At 31.1% G+C, this 20,132-nt stretch overlaps 3 protein-coding genes and 2 long non-coding RNA genes across 8 annotated transcripts; 1 reads left to right on the plus strand and 4 right to left on the minus strand.

The window, feature by feature from the left end:
* Positions 1–5,135: 5,135 nt before the first annotated feature.
* Positions 5,136–5,564, minus strand: LOC122523674. The gene is made up of 2 exons (XR_006305350.1): positions 5,428–5,564; positions 5,136–5,350 (listed from the first exon to the last, which is right to left on the minus strand). It is a non-coding gene; the product is annotated as an uncharacterized LOC122523674 (long non-coding RNA).
* Positions 5,565–11,758: 6,194 nt separating this feature from the next.
* On the plus strand, positions 11,759–17,801 carry LOC122523670 (C-1-tetrahydrofolate synthase, cytoplasmic). 4 transcript variants are annotated; one of them, XM_043645583.1, is made up of 13 exons: positions 11,759–11,847; positions 12,605–12,670; positions 13,157–13,492; positions 14,213–14,305; positions 14,382–14,523; positions 14,624–14,735; positions 14,986–15,551; positions 15,635–15,938; positions 16,021–16,238; positions 16,326–16,789; positions 16,904–17,156; positions 17,283–17,468; positions 17,541–17,801. In XM_043645583.1, exons 1-13 carry the CDS (start codon positions 11,777–11,779, stop codon positions 17,628–17,630), a joined length of 2,901 nt encoding a protein of 966 aa, XP_043501518.1. In that variant the 5' UTR covers positions 11,759–11,776; the 3' UTR covers positions 17,631–17,801. The 4 variants fall into 4 exon arrangements, with proteins under 4 accessions (XP_043501518.1, XP_043501520.1, XP_043501519.1 ...); XM_043645585.1 differs by lacking the exon at positions 11,759–11,847 and adding an exon at positions 12,937–13,030 and having other exon boundaries at positions 12,419–12,670; XM_043645584.1 differs by lacking the exon at positions 11,759–11,847 and adding an exon at positions 12,474–12,492.
* On the minus strand, positions 15,967–16,423 carry LOC122523675. The gene is made up of 2 exons (XR_006305351.1): positions 16,310–16,423; positions 15,967–16,122 (listed from the first exon to the last, which is right to left on the minus strand). It is a non-coding gene; the product is annotated as an uncharacterized LOC122523675 (long non-coding RNA).
* Positions 17,644–19,042, minus strand: LOC122523671 (probable methyltransferase-like protein 15 homolog). The gene has a single exon (XM_043645587.1). The coding sequence runs from the start codon at positions 19,040–19,042 to the stop codon at positions 17,861–17,863; it is 1,182 nt and encodes a 393-aa protein (XP_043501522.1). The 3' UTR covers positions 17,644–17,860.
* LOC122523672 (ubiquinol-cytochrome-c reductase complex assembly factor 2) lies at positions 18,873–19,883 on the minus strand. Its single transcript, XM_043645588.1, has 2 exons — positions 19,534–19,883; positions 18,873–19,320 (listed from the first exon to the last, which is right to left on the minus strand). Exons 1-2 carry the CDS (start codon positions 19,602–19,604, stop codon positions 19,026–19,028), a joined length of 366 nt encoding a protein of 121 aa, XP_043501523.1. The 5' UTR covers positions 19,605–19,883; the 3' UTR covers positions 18,873–19,025.
* Positions 19,884–20,132: the final 249 nt, after the last annotated feature.

The raw sequence follows: 20,132 nt of genomic DNA on the forward strand, positions 1-20,132 counted from the left end.
TAATTACCAAAAACAATGATAAAAAATTAATTTACTAACATACTCCTGTTCTTCCTCGTCAGTCAAAACTTCATCAAAATCATTAAAAACGAAGAACTATTCTTTTGTTAGAAATCTCATCAATCGTTATTTCTATATTTGTTTTACGTAAAATTAAATTGTATTAACGACCGTTCATTAATTTTACGATTTTACGAATAATTAACATTTGATAAATTTGTACAGAGGTTCAATATTAAATCCTTTCATTTTATATTGGAAAATAATTAACGAGACAATTATAATCTCCGATTTTAATGGAGATGATTGCAGAAAAATAAGCTTTAAGTTGAGAGCCACCGTGTGTAAGGAGCTCACCGTTTTTACCACTTTACGAGAAATTCACACCGCGAATCTCTCTGGAAGATAGCATCGACCCTTCGTGACCATCCGCGAACATTTTCGCGCGGACAAAATTTTCCCCTCTTTTCGCTTATCCATTCATCGTACTTGTTTCATCTCGCTTTTCTCTATCTCTATCTCTTTCTCTCCGTCTCGTTCCCTTTTTTAAAACTCTTCTCCTCTTTCTCCAACTTACACTTTCTAGAAAAACACCAAAGCCGAGAAACATTAGGATTAAATCGGCGACACCACTTTTCTCATTCCTTACCACTAAAAAAATAATTATTTAATTATTTATTTCATAATTATATATATATATATATATATATATATATTATATATATATATTATTCAATTATTTATTTAACATCTTCATTTCTGCCGAATTACAACCACAGCATGGTTTCATCCCCTTATCACAATCTATTCTCAAAAATCACGTATAAAATTCTTTATATACTTAATTCAATCCTTATACCCGTTTCCTATTTTTAATTATTTTCTTTTTTTTATTAACAATGAAACCGAACAAAATAACAATATTTTTTGAATAATTTTTCTTTAGATCGAATACAAACCGCTGGATACCGCGGTATTAATACAAATTTAATTTTATAATATAATCATATTAATTATCTCGAGTATATCGAAAATATAAAGATTTTTTCAATGCAACTTTACCAATTGGTCACATTATTCGGTTCACCCTATATATCTCGATGACACGAACGAATGTTAAAGAGGAGAGACCGATACTCCGACACTGGCCATCCTTAAAAAAAAAGATCTTTTATTCGATCGATCGTTTGAAAACGAAATCAAACCTTATTTTAAATAAATCCTTTTTCGACGATTACTTTGTCATTTATTCAGGAAGCATTAATATTGTATTAGAACTTAATTCCCATTAAAATTGTATCCTTAAATTTTGTGCAAAGGATGTTAAAGATTAATAATATTCGTTCTAAATTAATTTAAATAAAAATAAAATTATAAAATATATTTAATAAAATAAAAATAAAAAATTTATAACGAAAGTAATTTCGTTGGTAAAGCATTTTTTGATTATTGCATATTAGAGCATTTTAATATTTATTAATGAAATATTTAAGAAGTGATAAAGATAAATTAAATGGAAATATTAAGTACCACGAAACGATGTAAAATTAAAGAATTAGTCTCATTTCTGTTTCGTCAGTTGAAATTTTGTAATTTTTTATATCATGATCAATAACTGCGCTTTGTATCATCGCTAATATTTATAAATCCTTAAAACAATTTCTTTTGAAATATTCTTTAATGTTCTCACGCTTGCAACCAAAGAATCTATTTATTATAAAGCATAATAACTTTCCACCCCCTGTTAATAATAACATTCAAAAATAATAATGAAATTAATTTAAAAATTATTAGAAAATAAGTTAGTAATTCGATGCACTAAATAATTGAAATTTTAATGTAAAATCGAATCCATACTAATTTTGCATCGATATTAGAACCAATGCTTATTTTGTACACAACATGTAATTACTATCTCTATTTCTATTCAAATTATTGCGCAGTCATTGTATGTACACTATTTAAATCGAAACTAATAACATTTACACACGGTAGATAAATAAACAATGAATCTACGATATAGAATGAAAGCAACGGAAGATAAATAAACAGTGAATCTATGGTATAGAATGAAAGCAAATATACTTCGGTTTTCTAATATTTCCTAGTAAAATAGATAACAATAATATTTCATACACACCGATTTTAGAATTGTGATAAATGATTGATGTAAAGATTTTTAAGGGGGGAAATACGTGTAAAGGCTTCAAAAAATTTAATTTTTTTTTTTATAAATCGCTTGTAAAATTATTAAAAAATATAGTCATCAAATTTCAATTCAAAAATCCAAGTCGTTCAAAAGTTATAAACGGTTAAGTGAGCGCCCGTCGTTCAAGTGTCGGAACGCGTGGCATGTAATACGGAACGGTCGAACTTTTTTCAAACGCGTTTTTCACAAAACGACTTTTTTCGGATTTGTGTACACTCTAGCTTACAAAGTTTTTAACCAATCATTTTGAAATTTGGAATATAGTTTCTTTATATAATTACGTTCTATTTGAACCTCAATCATAAGCGATATTTTTGTTTAAAGTATTTTTTTTATAATGAACAATATATGAAAAAATAGTAAAAAATCATGCTTTATGTTTACACCACTGTAAAAAATACAAATTTTCATTTTTTCTAGGGAAATGAGGTTCAAATAGAAGATACACATATAAAAAAAGTAATTTTTCTTTGTAATTGATTTCTGATAAAAATTGTGGCTTCCAAGATGTATACAAACTGCTCAGTTGGATAGAAACCTAAAATGCGTGAAAGCTGATATCTCCGCTAGTTTTCGAGATAAATCTTTAAAAATTTCGGAATATATTCTTAAATATATGTGTAAAATGACCTTATAATATTAATAAATAATATAAATTTTTAATACGTTAAAAAAATTCATGAAAATCATAATGAAAACATCGTTTTACACGTATTTCCCCCCTTAAATGATATCGATATATCTCTGTCATTATTTTGGTTAACATTATTATTTCATTAATTTATATACCAATTAATTTCATCTATTAAACATTTACAAACAAAAATTTGTTTTTTCTTATTAAATATACTATTCCAAGTTTTATTCTAGAGTTTTATTCTATAAGTATTTTTCTAAATTTAAAAATGTGTGATTTATAAATAATTCGTTTATCGCTAACAATAAGTTCACCGCTTATCTGATATTGAATTAACAACAAGAAATTTTATTAAAGGAAGAATTCATCCCCAATGATCTTTCCTAACTGGTCGAATAGCATCGTATACGCAGATGGACCAACATCTGCCGGACCGGTTGGTCATCTCTCGCTGATTTCCGGTCTTCACATCGCGCTATTGCATTTTTTTTACCTTACGACCGGTCCATCATTGTCCATGACTGGTCCATCTCGATGCTGCAACTCAGTCTCGCTGACCAGTTTGTCCAGTGCCTATATCAAACCACCTCTTAACGTCGAAATAGGGTGTCGACTGGTTTAGCGAAAATTATAACTCGGAAATCGTATTACGTGATTTAACATAGAATAAAAGAAAAGAGAAAAATATTTCAATGATCAGTAGCATCATTTTTGCGAAGAATAAAGCATGATAAAAAAGTACACATAATCAATTTTATACTATCTAAGAAAAAGAAAGAAATTCTCTAAAGAGAAAAGTTGATAAAAATATTAAACGTTTAATAACGTTAAGTAATATCTTAATTTTCTTTTAATTCCCCCCTTAATAATAATCGATAATAAAATATAGATGATCATTTGAAATAGTGCTAATAATTTTACGAATTTATATATATATAAAAAAAGTGATATCATTGATAATTAGTAAAGTTAAATAAAAATAAAAATAGACAATAAGTAGTTATCATCGTAAAAGAAGATAAACTATATTACCGACCAATTTTCTGCTTTCTTGAGATGCTGCTCCAATTCAAACTACAAACTTACTCTGAGGATGCGTAGGTGGCTCTAGTAAACTGGACACTGGTCAGAATCAATAATTTATTGAAAATGCACGTAAAATGGCTACCTACGCCATCTCTTAGAAGATGGCTGGACATTTTCGTCGACTCTATTGGTTTTTGATCAATCATTAACTTATTTTCTCATTTTTTCTAATTTTTAAAATTCTTATATTATCTCAGTTCTTATATTACAGATTTATATTAATTGAAATTATCTACATTTAGTCGAATATATAATTGAAATTTTTCAGATGTATATAACAAAGATTATTAAAGCTTTCATTCTTATATTCACTGATAAACTTAAAGCAAAATTCATTTTAGTGTTTTAAAGATATGAAATGTAATAGTAAATCAAAACAACGACTTGACAAAATATCTTCTACATGAAAACAAAGAATAATAATAAAAGAAAGAAATTATTAGGTCAACATTCGAAAATGAAAATTTTGTCGAATTTGGATCCCTAACTCATAGAAAGTCGAGTGTCATGGACGTAGAGATTAATCCGTTTGAAGTCGGTCAATCTTAAGACGACAGCTGCTGTTGAAGGAATCCATTAGTAGGCTTACGTTGTTCACGTCTTTCCTGGGGTTTCTTGGACCACCCCCTTTAGGGAGAACAGAAAGACGCTTTTGTTCAAGATAATAAGCCACCATTGTTGAGATAGCTGAATCTATCCGTCGACCTTATTGTTCATCGACCCGCCTTGCTTCGTATTTCTACGATAAGAGAGAATTTCTCTCAGGCCACTTGTCATTTAATTCTACTCAAAAAAGTTATAAATTTTCTAATCGTGAATAAATCTTCATACTAGAAAGGAACATAATAACTAATCTAATGTCTGATCTCCGATAAATTTCTCCTCTTGTAAACGTATGAGTCAATTATACTATGTATTAAACCTACCAAGAAAGACAACAATATTATACTTCTCAAGAAAATAAGAAATAATATAGTTTTTAAGCTTTTACAAAAAAACATACGTAAAAAAGTCCGTAGAAACTCGTTTAGAAGATTCACCATCATCCTTGTCGTCCTTAGAGTGAACAAGCGAACGAGATGACCGTAAAGTCCAGAACACAACAACTAATCAAATTTCTCATCTCCGATAAATTTCTACTCTTGTAGACTTATGAATCAATTATTCTATATATTAAATCTAATAAGAAAAAAACACAATATATTAAGTTTCTCTAGAAAAGAAAAGATGATATATTTTCTTAACTTTTTCAAAAACACACATTGTAAAAACATGCGTGGAGAGAGGCTCGTTGAGAAGATTCGCCATCATCGTCATCCTTCTTAGAGTGAGTGAGTGAGCGAGTGAGGTGGCCGTAGGATCGAGGGCCGACTTCGTGAAGCAGTACTGCACCCCCAGGAACAAAGTTATATCGGCTCCTGTTGCAAAGAGGGGTGAGAAACGAACGTCGATGGGGTAGCCCGTTCCTGGGGGAGCGACGAAGTTCTGTGATTACCTAGGACTCTCCTAGGAACGGAGAGTTTCCTACTTCAGCCTCAGCTTCAGGAACCTAACAGTCGAGCAAAGTAACTAAGGTTATTCGCTGGTTCGTAGAGAGAAGCGCAGGAAACGGTGAGTATAGTAGGTAGGGGTTGAAAGAGAAGGGATGCAGCCGATATACCGTGAGATTCTGCATCGCGCTATCTCCCTATTCGACCGATCGTTCCCGTGAGAATTTCCAAGAGTCGTGATTGAGAGGAAATCCTCGATCCTTTACCTCTAACCTTCTTCCTTCAACTACTTTAAGAAACTGATCGCTTACGCGTGTCTTTACTTCGGAATTATTTATCTTATATATTTATATATAAAAACATAAACCCTACGTGATAGAATCATAATAATATTCTCACGTGATAGAATTATAATAATCTTCAGAACGTTCAATTCATACAAAACAATAATAACATACATATCGACATACTGTAACGTTAGCCTTTATAACACAACATCTAAAAATCATTTTAACGATCCAAAGGCGAAATTTTCTTACTTCTAAGTTGTGATAGAGTTTCGGCCTTCGAGCGATTTTGAGTTTATATTGAAAAAGGGTAACTCGCGATCGGCCAATTTCCCAACGTTTCAAAGGACACGAAATATCGTAAGGATGGGACGTCGTAATAACCATAATTCAATATGGCTGTTAAGATGATAGGAGTCTCGAGACTCTATGTCTGGTTTGCCCAGTTCCATGGGGGTTGCAAATGGCCTGCAGAAACCCTTTCCTACACACTCTCCTCTATCACCCACTGCATCCTCGCTGTACAAATGTTATCTAATGTAAGGCGAGTATCAGAGAGAGGGAGTACAACTGTTTTGCTATAAAAAATCTCAATGCTATAAATAATTATACTAAGATTCTTTAAACTTCGAAATGTACACTTACACTTTTTTAAATTGGACTTTTATTGCAATGAAGCATTTGAATAATCAATAGACAAGTTTTAGATAGCTATTTGATTACAACTTGTTATACCTAATCAAGTCGATTGACCTAAACTGATTTTATAAAGTATCATGCTATATAAAACGTAATTGAAATAAGAATCATATAAAATAAATATGAAATAAAAATCATATAAAAGCCTATTTTCTCAAATTGACCTTGATTATCTCTTATCTCTTATCGTTCTTTGCAAAATAATCTTTGTTTAATAGTAAAAAATATATTTCTTAGTATTGCATCAGTTGAATATAAATTACTACAAATTTGCCTCTATATAAAGCTTTATTTATTTTGATAATAAAGTCAATTATTTTTATGACTAACATTCATAATAAATTCAATCAAATAATGAATTTTAATAATGTAGATGTAGTAAATTAAAAAACTTTTAGAAATTTATAATTTTACATTCATTCATCATTTCTTCTAAATAAATAATCTTATATTTTATTTATCACTTAATTTTTTATAATAAATACTTCGTCGTAAATTCTTCAAACAGATTGGACAAATAAGACTATGCAAATACATGAATTTAACTTGAAAAGATTTTCATGCCATCTTCAGCAAGTTAAGAACCCTACAACTTTCCCCTTCCATTGAATCTATGGATCGTTAGGGTGAAGGATTCAAATCCCCTTAGATCAGTATAGGCGCGGCCATATTTTTGAGGAGGAGTACAAGGGAAACGCTTTCATCGCGGAGAAGCGGGGGGATAAACGTGATGCTGTATGGAGCAGAGATGGTGCGCGGACACCCAATCAACCCTCTGCAAGGCACGTCTTACCCTCTCTACGAAGTTATCTTTCTTGTTCCTACCCCGAACAGAGTTAGGGTACTCTCCGAACTCTCAACTATTGACCGAAACACTCTACTATCGTAGCAAGCAATTGCTTTACAAAAATCCATTTTTTTTATACGTTTTCCCGTTTTTTATCGTTCGATATACTCTTAATATAAAAATCAAATAAACAAATTATAATATATATTTAATACTAAATCAATCGATAAAGTTAAGTTGGTATGCTTTAAATTTTATAAAACAAAATCAACGATGTTCTAAATACGACTATAATAATTTATCATATAAACGAAAAGAAATTTTAGCACGATACAATTGTAATTGAAATTTATTGTCACACAACACATAAATCACCGTGGTCAATAAAAAAGAAATTTCGATAAGGAATTTCCTTTATTTTTCAACGCTATCCTTCACGTATTTCAAAGCATTTCTCACCCGCAAAGTTTACACATTACAAAGACATTGATTTTATGTATCCAATCACCGCGAGTACCTCGCGTCGAGATGATAATGTCAATCCAATTTCAAACTTCTAATCCAAAGTTACTCCCCTATAAACTTCCATGGTCGTTCGTTTCGATACGAACAGTCGATATATTTTCAATCTCACTGATTCGTCTAACTTTATCGCGCTGAGAAAAGTACCTAACAACTGTGCAGCCAAACACGAAAATATATTTTCATCGTCGCTAACATTTTATATGGATTTATTTTCATAGATGCGTAAACAAGAATTATTGAAATTTGAATCTCCATTTAAATAGTCTATCTTTTGGATCCTTGAAAATATAAAATTAATTATTGATTTATTTACTTATTTATCTGTTGTCCTAATAGGAAAGATAAACAAATTTCAACTAATCTAGCAAATAACGGAGACATGCCTAGAATATTCTGAAGGTTAAAGATCTTAAATAACTTTAGAAAACTAGCTTAACCTGGACATCAAAAGATATCACGACCTTCAGTTCTATTATATCGAATCATGAAATCCCGATGATCAAGGCATGATAATTCGGTGAAGCGTCTATAATTCAGACGTACCACGTGCTGTCCCTAATTTCCTTGATATTCGCATCGAAGGGTTCTTCCGCTCGAGGAGCCTAAGGATGCCAGAAATACCTTACTATCGAGATATATATATTGAAGCGCGCCTTATAGGATAGGCCTAGATACTTTGGACTTGTATTAATTTCATATCCCTTCCGCCGGCTGATACGCGGACGGTACGTTCAATCGACTATTTATTACCGACGTATATCCAATCTCGTGCCCTCTTCGAGATATCGCCTAGATGGTAGGGAGTGCCAAGTGGATATTAATTTCGATTAGTCCGCTCTAAGGAAACTTGATTGAAAACAGGATCGTCGACCGATATGAGAAACTATAATTATAAAATAGTATACATATCTATTTATGTATTTATGTTAGTTTGGTCTATTTCAAATATCTAATATAATGACGTTATCCTAACTAAATATAAAAAGAAATAAATAACAACACTATACCTTTATCTTTCAACTACTCTAATAAGATCTAATATTAATATCTAATAAAATCAAATAAAAAGTTAAGAAAAGAGAAGAGTTATCCTTTAATACGAGTAAATAAGTTTAAGAAGATTCTCAAAGGGATCAAGGAAGAAGACGAGATAGGATTAGAAAATTGGAACGGTACACCTCCCCACCTACTGTAGAAGTATCTCGAAGGAAATCGGTGCAAAGTTAAATGTGAGTTCTATTAACGAAATCGAGTTGGCTCTTAGCAAAGTCAAGTGTGGATATGCACCGCATTACTGTAACCCCGTAAAGGAATTTGCGGTTCAAGTTGCGTTCCTCGCGGAGATGGAAGAACCTTCTGCCTTTCCATAGCATCTGTCCTACTCTTCGAAGCAAGTCTTCTCCTTCACTTTAACGCACTCCTTTCTCGCTTTACTTCTCCTTCTACTGATGATCCGCGGCCTCGGTCACCCCAAGGCTAGTTTCTCCGCAGAACCCTTAAGCATAACTATCCGCACAAGTTGGAATCCGTAGGTACTTTCGTTGCGACGAAGCTACGAACTCGGCTCCCTTTTCAGAGTAACCACCCCTTTACCTCCACTCCCCCTCTACCTTCATCGTTTTCGTTCAGGTCTCGAACGCAAAGGCTATATTAGTTGCAAAAGCAAGCCGAAAGGAGAAGTGATGGTAGGTAGAGGTCTCGACGCTCCAAACGCTGCTCCAAGATAAGATTGAGAGAAAGAGAATCGAGAAAGAGAGAGAGAGAGAGAGAATATCACGGCGAAAATAATAAGCCTGGCGTTTAGAATCGATGAGGTTCCTAGAAATCTGAGAATTACATTCAAAGTTTTTCCTAATAAAAAAATTCCTAATAAAATAAAATATAATGAAATATACACACACAAAATATTTCAATAATGATGTAATTCATCTTTAGTGTTCTCAGAAAATTTCCATTCTTTTTTCATCTTTTTCTTTTTCTTCATTCTAATATCAGTGCAAGCAAGAAATTCCGGTTTGGATCCTCAATGATTAGAACGACAGTTACACACACATCCAACCATAGAACCAGTCTTGCTTAAACGATCCTGCTTTGTCCATCCATATAAATAGTGAACCGGTAAACTCATGGAACTTCTATGAAAAAAGAGTGTGTCTCAGTTTTTCAACGGTTTTCGTGTACCTAACATAGGATAATGGAACATAAAAATAGTAGAAGATTATACGGAAGAAAATAACACAATAAAAGAAAAGAACGCCATCGAAAGATGTTCGAGGAATATACGAAAGGGTTGGCCCAATCAAGGGAAGTAGGAAAGAGGGATGGGATGGTCCAGAGAGAGGGTATATGATGGTGGAGGTAACTCATGCTTATATCGATTCCACCTAAGATTGCCCCAGGCTGTTCTCATAAGTCGAGATTGAAATTGGAAGATAGAAAAAAAAGTCAAAAAAGGAAATTTCACACGATTTATGTTTATCCAAAAATAAAATTCAATAAATGATTAAACGAACAAAAATGTTTCTCTTTGAGAAAAAATATTCTAATAAAGGACAGTTCAAATATCATAAAATGTACTACAATTTGAATATGTAACAAAAAATAGTTCATACCAATTGGAATTGTAAGCGGCATCGAAACTGTTATTTCAGAAACACTAAAATTTCGCGGTATCTTTACGAATAATTGCCTCGTATCTCTCAGCTTGATATCAATTAATTAAATAAGATACAAATACTCATACTAACGTTCAAAAAGCGTTCATTTACTCGAGTAGCAAGTTGTAAGATCGAAAGGATCTAATTTAAGCAAATGTTTGCTATTTGCTATTCTATCAATTCGATCATATAGAAGATTCTTGTGGCGATCTTAAAAGGCTCTTAAAACGTGTATTAAATCGAAAAAAAATGCAAATGAGTACTTTGGTAGAAAATTAGCAATTCGGTGAAGAGAGACAATCGGAATTCGGAATCAGCGGTGAGTCTAGGAAAGCCAGGAAGATAAGACGTAATTAAAGTCGATGGGCAAGAGGGATAAGGAAGAGAGAACCGGTGGAAGTACATAGGTTCGCAGGAGAGCATAAACTTGTCCCAGGGGATGAGCTTGCTCTCGGTTGGCCCTCAGCAACATTACAAGGGGAGTATCACGAATGCGACCACGAAACGCAACTCCTTTGTCAGACTTGCGTTTCGCCGTTTAACAGCTAGCCAAGAGAGCGAGCCGGAAAGAGAATCTTGGTTAATCTTACTAATCTTAGAACGATCGAAGGAGTGGACCCTGCGATATTGAGAGAAATACGCTGTTGATCGTTCGAAAACCACGAGATGTTGATATTACCTAACTGCCAATAAATTTTGAAAATCTTTCCAATTCTATAATACTTAAAGTAAAGTATTATTCTTATTATCAATTATTCTAAATGATTTATTTTTTCACACCTTTCATTTTATCGAAATATCTTCTTAACTGAGCTTTCTGAACTAAATAACTCGAGTAAAGCCATTAGAAGCATCAAAGTAAACTCTGTCTGACATAATCTTTGTTTTTGTCCCAGTGTCTTTAGTATTTAGTACGGAGAAGTAAATACGAAATGGGAAATAATACTTGCTTTGATCTTTTGAAATATTCATGAATATAACACGCCAAAAAGCTAAATCGTTTTTGCAATATCATTGATAAAATTACGAACTAACAATAAGAGTATTTCGAACTTGTGGAATCATTAAATAAATTACAAATTAACTATAGCCAAGTTTCAATAATACGAAGAATAATTTAATTAGAAATTTAAATTAGAAATCAAAATTATTCAATGAAAATTAACTATCAATACATTTAAAATTTATGTTCAAATTCGAATCTATAAACATGAAAAAATAAAAGTCTAAAACTTATATCACCCTATACATAGATCAAAATTTTAAATGAACAAAGATCGTCTTAAGTACCAAAGTTTATCGCTAACAGTTACGTGGCTTAAATGACCTGTAAACGAGTTGACTATTGTAGATAATTATGGATTACTAAATCTTTCCTGAATATGCATATTAGTTGGATATGAAAACTAACAGTTCTTATAACAGTGTCAAGATAAACAATTCTATGATCAGGACGTTGCAAGCTTTTAGGTAAGATTACTATTTTATAGAATTAATTTTTCATTAGAAATAAAAATCGACTATTAAATTTCATAAATTTATAAAAATATATTATTATTATAGTTTTATCTTTTAAGATATAATAACTTCACATTAATTTCATTATTGAAATTAGATTATTTTAATCTTGAAAGTAATGAAGAAAATTAAACGTCTTAAAATTATATAACGAAATATCACATATTTGCCATTCACATGTATCCCTACACGATATGTATGTATGAGTATAGAATAACAGATTTCTTCAAGCAAAGAAATTATATACACATACACATCTATGTATAATGTTACCCCGATAAATACATATGTATAGGGTGATACATTTAATACATCAAAAATATTTTTAAGATGAACTTTTAATATAATCACTATTTTTACATTTTTAAATACATGCTTAACGATTATTATCAAACATATGTACGTAACATTATAATGTTTTCAGTAACGTCTGACATATAATATAAAAGACATAATGTTTCTTATGAATCACCTTATCTATCCATCCATTCAAACAGAGGCTGTTTCTAAAAGCCGATCGCGTCACTAACAATCTTCATTTTATTAACGTTCAATCATCCAGCACTGAATATACATACTTAACTAGTTCATTACTGCGTACGTGTTAAGAAATTACTATAGGAAAATATTGAATAAAATCGTGCTAATCAAAACAACAAGGAAACAGGACAAAAGGTTCTCAAGTGTTTATTATCGTTCATTTTTCCAGTTTTTTTAAGCGAATGATGTCTACAGAGGCGCGAGGAATTGTACTATCTGGTACACAATTGGCTAAGTAAGTTATAAATTTTATTTATTTGTATTTCTTTTTGGCTAATTAACGTCTAACATTAATATACTTTTAAGTTCCAACTATAAATTCAACATGTGTTTCAACGTATGCATAAGGATAATTAATTTATATATTTCTCGTATTATTGTCATGTGACTAACATAAAATTATGAAAAATTATTACTTGCGTACCTGTCCAAAATCAAAATAATGGAGATAAGTAATAAAAAAAAATATGAACTAACCTATCTTGCATGAATATTTCTAAGATTTAAGGTTATGGAGATCTATAAAGGCGGGAGAAGCAAATTAAGGCGGGATTCGCTCTTACTGTATTCAAATAACCGTATTCGAACGGCACATGTAATTATTTTAAATATATGTATATATGTTTGTCGTATAATAAATTATGATTTCTCATTTATCATTGTAAATGTAAAATAATAAATTGAAGAAAAAAAACATTCTTACGTAAATTTAATTTTACAGAGAAATCCGTGCATCCTTAACACAAGATGTAAAAAATCTAAAGGCTAAGTTACCAAACTTTACTCCTAGTTTGGCTATTGTCCAAGTCGGTGGTAGAGAAGATTCCAACGTTTATATACGAATGAAAATCAAGGCGGCTACCGACATTGGAATAAATGCACAGCATGTTAAACTTCCGAACACCACAACGGAAATTGAACTGATCAACATAGTAAATAAATTAAACAATGATCCTACCATTCACGGTATCATCGTTCAAATGCCGCTTGATAGCATTAATGAAATTAATTCTCATTTAATCACGGACACAGTATCACCTTCTAAAGATGTTGATGGGTAAATAATTATTTTTATTTTTCTAATATCTAATATAAGTAAAGTAATTGAAAGAATTTAATTTTATCAATTTCTGATCCCTCTAATTTAAAAATGTATTCATACGATTTGTAAATTTAATGAAATATTAATAATTTACTACTTCCATTCTTATCAGTATACAATTGTTAGAATTTCAAATTAACGGAAATATTACTATTGATGCAATAATAATACATCATATTATCGGTACTTCTCCTACAAAATAATAAATATGTTGTTATCATGTAGCTTTAGATTATTTGTTTGTTTTTTATATCAATCTGTAACAAATATGTTTTACGAAACTCGTTGAAAACAGTACGATTGCGAAAATGTATACAATCAGTACGCCCTTTAACCTAAAGTGACGTATGAGATAAAAAGAACAGAGAATTTATAAATTTATAAATCATATTCTCTAAAGATCTATAATCTTACATACTTTATCATTATGATAAAAGTATAGATCATATATACGATATTAAATATTGTTAGGAGAATCACCGAAATAATCTTGGAATCTTTATTTTAATCACGAGATTACAAATCAACGTTTTATCTTAATTTCCGGTAAATGAAAATATTACGAAACTTTATCGATGATTTAAAAAATTCTGTAATATACGTACGTAATAATAAAATATTATATACATACATGTATGTGTATATAATTTTATTATACAAAACATTATTTTTCAGTCTCAACACGATTAACGAAGGAAGAGTTGCAATCGGTGATATGTCAGGATTTGTCCCATGCACGCCTAATGGCTGCATCGAACTCATTAAAAAGTAAATGAAAGAAACTTTCATTTAAACAAGTCGTATAAATTATGTTCACCTTTTTAAACTCACTATTATATTGCAGAAGCGGTATATCGATCGCCGGTGCTCAAGCCGTAGTTTTGGGTAGAAGTAAAATTGTAGGTACACCTGCAGCCGAATTATTAAAATGGCACAATGCAACAGTGACAGTATGTCATTCCAAAACGAACAATCTTCCAAAAATAGTAAGTTTTTCAAACGGAAAGATCCAAAATGATATGAAAATGAATGTAAATCACGTATACTCCTAAGCTACTTTGTTTTTAAATTTAATTAATTTTCAAGATCTCTCAAGCTGATATCTTGATCGTGGCTATCGGTAAACCTGAATTCGTTAAAGGGAGTTGGATAAAATCTGGTGCTGTTGTAATAGATTGTGGCATCAATGCCATTCCAGGTAAGATAAAGAAATAAAAGTACTTAATTGTCTATATATGTAATTTAGTAATAAAAAGTGTCTCGTGTCGATGGTATCGAGAAATATAATAATAAAGTAACATTTTAAGATCTTATAATATCTGTGCATTCTAAAGTCGTATAGTATTTTTCGTAATAATATTTTATAAATTTCTTCCATTTCAATTAACGCAGTTATATTATGGAATATATATCCTTGCGTTAAATTTAATACCCGTATTTAATTTCAGATTCTACGAAAAAAAGCGGTGAGCGTTTAGTAGGTGACGTTGCTTATGAGGAAGCTTCGAAAGTAGCTTCGTATATTACGCCCGTTCCCGGTGGTGTTGGCCCTATGACAGTAGCAATGCTGATGAAAAACACAGTAACATCAGCGACAAAAATGGCTGAAAACCTTATTAATGTCGATTGGAAGCTAAAAATTCTAAAAATTAATCCACTAAGACCAGTTCCAAGTGATATAGCCATATCTAGAAGTCAAACATATAAGCCTATTGCAAGCTTGGCTGAAGAAATCGGTCTATTACCAAACGAGTTGAGTCCTTATGGAGATAACAAGGGTAAAATAAGTTTAAATGTCCTAAAGAGATTGAAGGATCAGCAAAATGGAAAATTCGTGGTCGTCGCTGGAATTACGCCAACGCCTTTCGGTGAAGGTAAAAGTACAACAGCTCTTGGATTAGTGCAAGCTCTTTCAGCACATAAAGGAACAAATTCTTTTGCTACGTTAAGGCAGCCTAGTCAAGGACCTACTTTTGGAGTTAAAGGAGGAGCTGCTGGTGGTGGATATGCACAAGTATGTGCATACATAAATAAAATTATACACAATATTATATCTGATAATTATAATAGAACATGTTCTTATCTTTTTCATTGTAGGTAATTCCTATGGAAGAATTCAATCTTCATTTAACCGGAGACATCCACGCTGTAACCGCGGCAAATAATCTTTTAGCAGCTCAAATTGATGCTCGATACTTCCATGAATCCACTCAAAATGACAAGGCTCTGTACGACAGATTGGTACCTTCGATTAAAGGTGTCCGAAAATTCTCCAAAATTCAATTAAGGAGATTACAAAAACTTGGAATCTCTAAAACTGATCCAAACTCATTGACAGAAGAAGAACAACGCAAATTTGCACGATTGGACATCGATCCACAAAACATTACGTGGACTAGAGGTATGTACAATAAAAAAAAAATTAATTATTTTATCGTTAGTCATACAAGTGTATATTCATTAAAGATTTATTTTTTTTGTAGTGGTTGATATAAATGATCGTTTCTTACGTAAAATAACTATTGGTCAAAGTCCAACTGAGAAGAATAAAACGAGGGAAACTTCCTTCCATATCTCTGTTAGTTCTGAAATAATGGCGATACTTGCTTTAGCTACAAACGTCGAAGATTTAAAGCAAAGATTGGGCAATATAGTAGTTGGATTCGATAAGAACGGCAATCCCTTAACTGCTGAAGATTTTGTTCGTATATTGTTAACAATTATTACAAATGGAGGTGTATTTTTATTCATTTATATTTATTCTTTGCTTACTTTGATAATTTAATAGGGTATGACTGGTGCAATGGCTATCCTTCTGAAAGATGCGATCGAACCAACGCTTATGCAATCTTTGGAAGGTACACCTGTAATGGTTCATGCTGGTCCCTTCGCTAATATCGCACACGGTTGCTCCTCGATAATAGCAGACGCTATTGCATTGAAACTAGTCGGACCAAATGGTATCGTAGTGACAGAAGCTGGATTTGGTTCCGATATAGGCATGGAAAAATTCTTTGACATTAAGTGTAGAACATCTGGACTCGTACCAAATGCTGTAGTTCTTGTTACAACTGTAAGAGCATTGAAAATGCATGGTGGTGGTCCAGTAGTAAACCCAGGAACAGCTTTAAAAAAAGAATATATTGAGGAAAACGTTGAACTTGTTAGAAAAGGTCTTCCAAATCTTCAAAAACATATCAGCAATGGCCTGAAATATGGAGTACCCGTTGTTGTAGCTATAAATTCGCACACGTAAGTATTTCAATCGACGTTAAGTATCAGAAATTTGTAAAAAATTCTTTTAAAAATAGATTTCGAAAATAAATTTTTTATTATGATAAAAATTAATAATTATTATTGTCTTAGTACCGATACAGAAGCTGAACTACAGCTTATCAAAAAAGTGGTATCAGAGAGTGGTGCAGTAAATACAGTGATTTGCACTCACTGGGCTGATGGTGGAGCAGGTGCAGCAGATTTGGCAGATGCAGTTATCGCTGCAACAAAAATACCAAGTAACTTTAAACCATTGTATGATCTGAACCTCAGTATTGAGGAGAAGATAAATATCATTGCCAAAGAAATGTATGGCGCTGGAGAAGTTGTTTTAGCAGAAAAAGTGAGTGAATTTAAATAAATAAAATTAAAGAGACGATTCCCTTAATATTCAATAGAACTGTATATTATATGTAGTAATATATACACAATAATAACATAATTTTTACGATTTTTTGTCGAATTTTAGGTTAAAGAAAAAATTAAAGTATACAGCACATTAGGTTACGACAAATACCCTATATGCATGGCAAAAACAGCCAATTCATTAACAGGAGATCCATCTATCAAAGGTGCTCCAACAGGTTTTAAACTTGATGTTAATGACATATATGTATCTGCTGGAGCTCAATTTGTTGTAGCTTCTGTTGGAGAGGTGAGATTTTTAATTTGATAATGATCAATTTCTTTAAATTTGTTACACAGTCAATACTTTTAAAAATTACAGATTATGATGATGCCAGGTCTTTCTACTAGGCCAAGTATATATGATATGGATTGGAATAGTGAAACAAATGAGATAGAAGGATTATTTTAAATATAAAAAAAAATCATTTTTCACATAAACATGTTTAAATATCTGTTCATAATGTAATAACTTTCTCTGACATTTATATTTTTCATACTCTGTGTATTTTATGTATAATATATTACATATACGTATTATATATTCTTTATGAAATGTTATCATATAAATAACTGACAAGAACACATTATTATTATTTCTATAAAAAAAGAAAAACAATATTTTAATATTTTATATATAATTTATGTAACTTTAGTAATGGCTCTAAACTTTGCTGATCTAGCTCTAGGATTTTCATCGACTTCCTCACATAATGGTGTTAATACATGCTTATGCTTCATTATCCATGGAGATGTGACTAAATTTTTTAATTCGTTAACACTAAAAGTCTTACTACGATTTAGATATTTCAATGGTATAGTATTTGCCACACTATCTGCTATATTTCCTGTCATGTGCCTTTTAACAATGGTATCTTCTAATGAATGGAAAGATATTGTTATCAAACAGCCACCAATTTTTAAATAATTGTTTGCAAGCACCATGCCATAATTAATTTCATTTAATTCATTGTTTACAAAAATTCTAAAGGCTTGAAATGTTTTAGTTGCACAATGTGAAAATCTACCCAATTGATCTCTTCTGACTTCATCATCAAGTGCAGATTCAACAAGCTGAGCCAATTCTTTAGTCGTTTCTAATTTTCTAAACATGTATCTTGCTTCAATAAGAGCACGTGCTATCTTTCTAGCCTTCTTTTCTTGTCCATAAATTTTCAATATCTGATACAAATCAATCTCATCTGCTTTCTCTATTACATCTGCGGCAGTTGGATTTTCAGGACATCTATAACCGTCCATTCTCATATCTAAAGGTCCATCTTTTGACAAAGAAAAACCTCTTTCTGCATCGTCAAATTGCATTGATGAACATCCAAAATCAAATAAAAAACCATCGATGCTTTTCTTTTCAACTTTATGTTTACTAAGTAGTGATGGTAAATCTGAAAATCTTCCTAATAAAGGTATTACTTGTCCAGGATAATTCTTGGATAACTCTTGTGCAATATTGTACGCAACCGGATCTCTATCTAGTGTAAAAATTGTAACATCTGGTGCTGATTTCAAAATTTGTTTACAATGCCCTCCGGCACCAAAAGTCATATCTACATAGATTTTACCCGGAGACGGTTGTAAATACTGTATGACTTCTTTGGCCATGACAGGTATGTGTTCGTTACTACTTTTAATTACATTTTGTTTCTGTATATCTTTTTGTTGACTAAAATATCTTTTGCTAATTACATATTGTTTATTAATTTTTGCTAAGCAATGAACTTGTACTCTTGTCTCAAGATATACTTTTTTACTACATAAAGCATATAAGTATAATAAGCTAATCTTATAATTATTTCTTTGAATCATCTTTAGGGTTATTTACCGTACGTCTCATACGGTAATACTTATTTTCTTCTTCAAGATATTCTTTCATCTCAGGACTTAATGCAATATTACATTGTTCTGCTGTTAAGCCACTTGCAGTGCTTTTGAAACTACGTGTGTATATTTGTCCATAATGATTAGAAATGATCCTTTTCAAACTTCTATAATATCGGTCACATTGTTCTTGATCCACTGGAGCAGTAATAGCACCTTTTGAAAAAGTAAGTTTCACTTGATCACGAATATGTTGGCCTAAATCCCTGAATAAATGAAATTAATAACATTTATATTATACATAACAAAATTACACAAGTATAAATACCTACTTTCATAAGAATGATAACTTTACTAATATTATTTATAACCTATAAATGTGTAAATAAATCTAATGATTTTTGTATCATTATACACATAAATTGTATTATTCCTATTAATATTTGTATATATAAGATTTGTAATATACATTAAATTACCTGCCCAGTTTTGACTTATCTAATGGCCAAGATTCTAGCAATTTCAAAAAATTCCTATAGTTACCAGCCATGTCCTAACTTGCATAACATAAACTCCGGTTTTCAATAATTCGTTCTTTCTTGTCATATACGCATATATTTTTATTTGTAGGTTAGAAAGTACCAATTCAACCAATAAAATTGAATTAAATATTTGGATGTTATTTAAATGAAATTTATCAGAATTTACTTTTAAACAAAAAGAAATCACATTTTATTTATTGATTAATAATTACTATTTACGTTTTATTTTTTGCTTTTTATTGGTGCATTAGAATGCAATAGTACGCATTTTCCAATCACAGACGATGCACAGTATCAACTCAATAGTACCAACCTTTGAAACCAAATTTTTAGTGTATATTTGCATCTTTGACTCAATAAAATAATATATTTTTATAAATAATTAAAAACAATTATTTAATCATTACTGAAAATCTTATGACTTTATAAGTAAAACAATAAAAATGAAATGATTTATTAACCAATGTACATAAAGATGAAAAATCAAATAATATGTGTATTTCATAAGACACAATGGATTCTAAATTTTCTAATGT

Source organism: Polistes fuscatus, unplaced genomic scaffold, assembly GCF_010416935.1.
Source record: "Polistes fuscatus isolate 324 unplaced genomic scaffold, CU_Pfus_HIC Scaffold6, whole genome shotgun sequence".
Taxonomy (NCBI): Eukaryota; Metazoa; Arthropoda; class Insecta; order Hymenoptera; family Vespidae; genus Polistes; species Polistes fuscatus.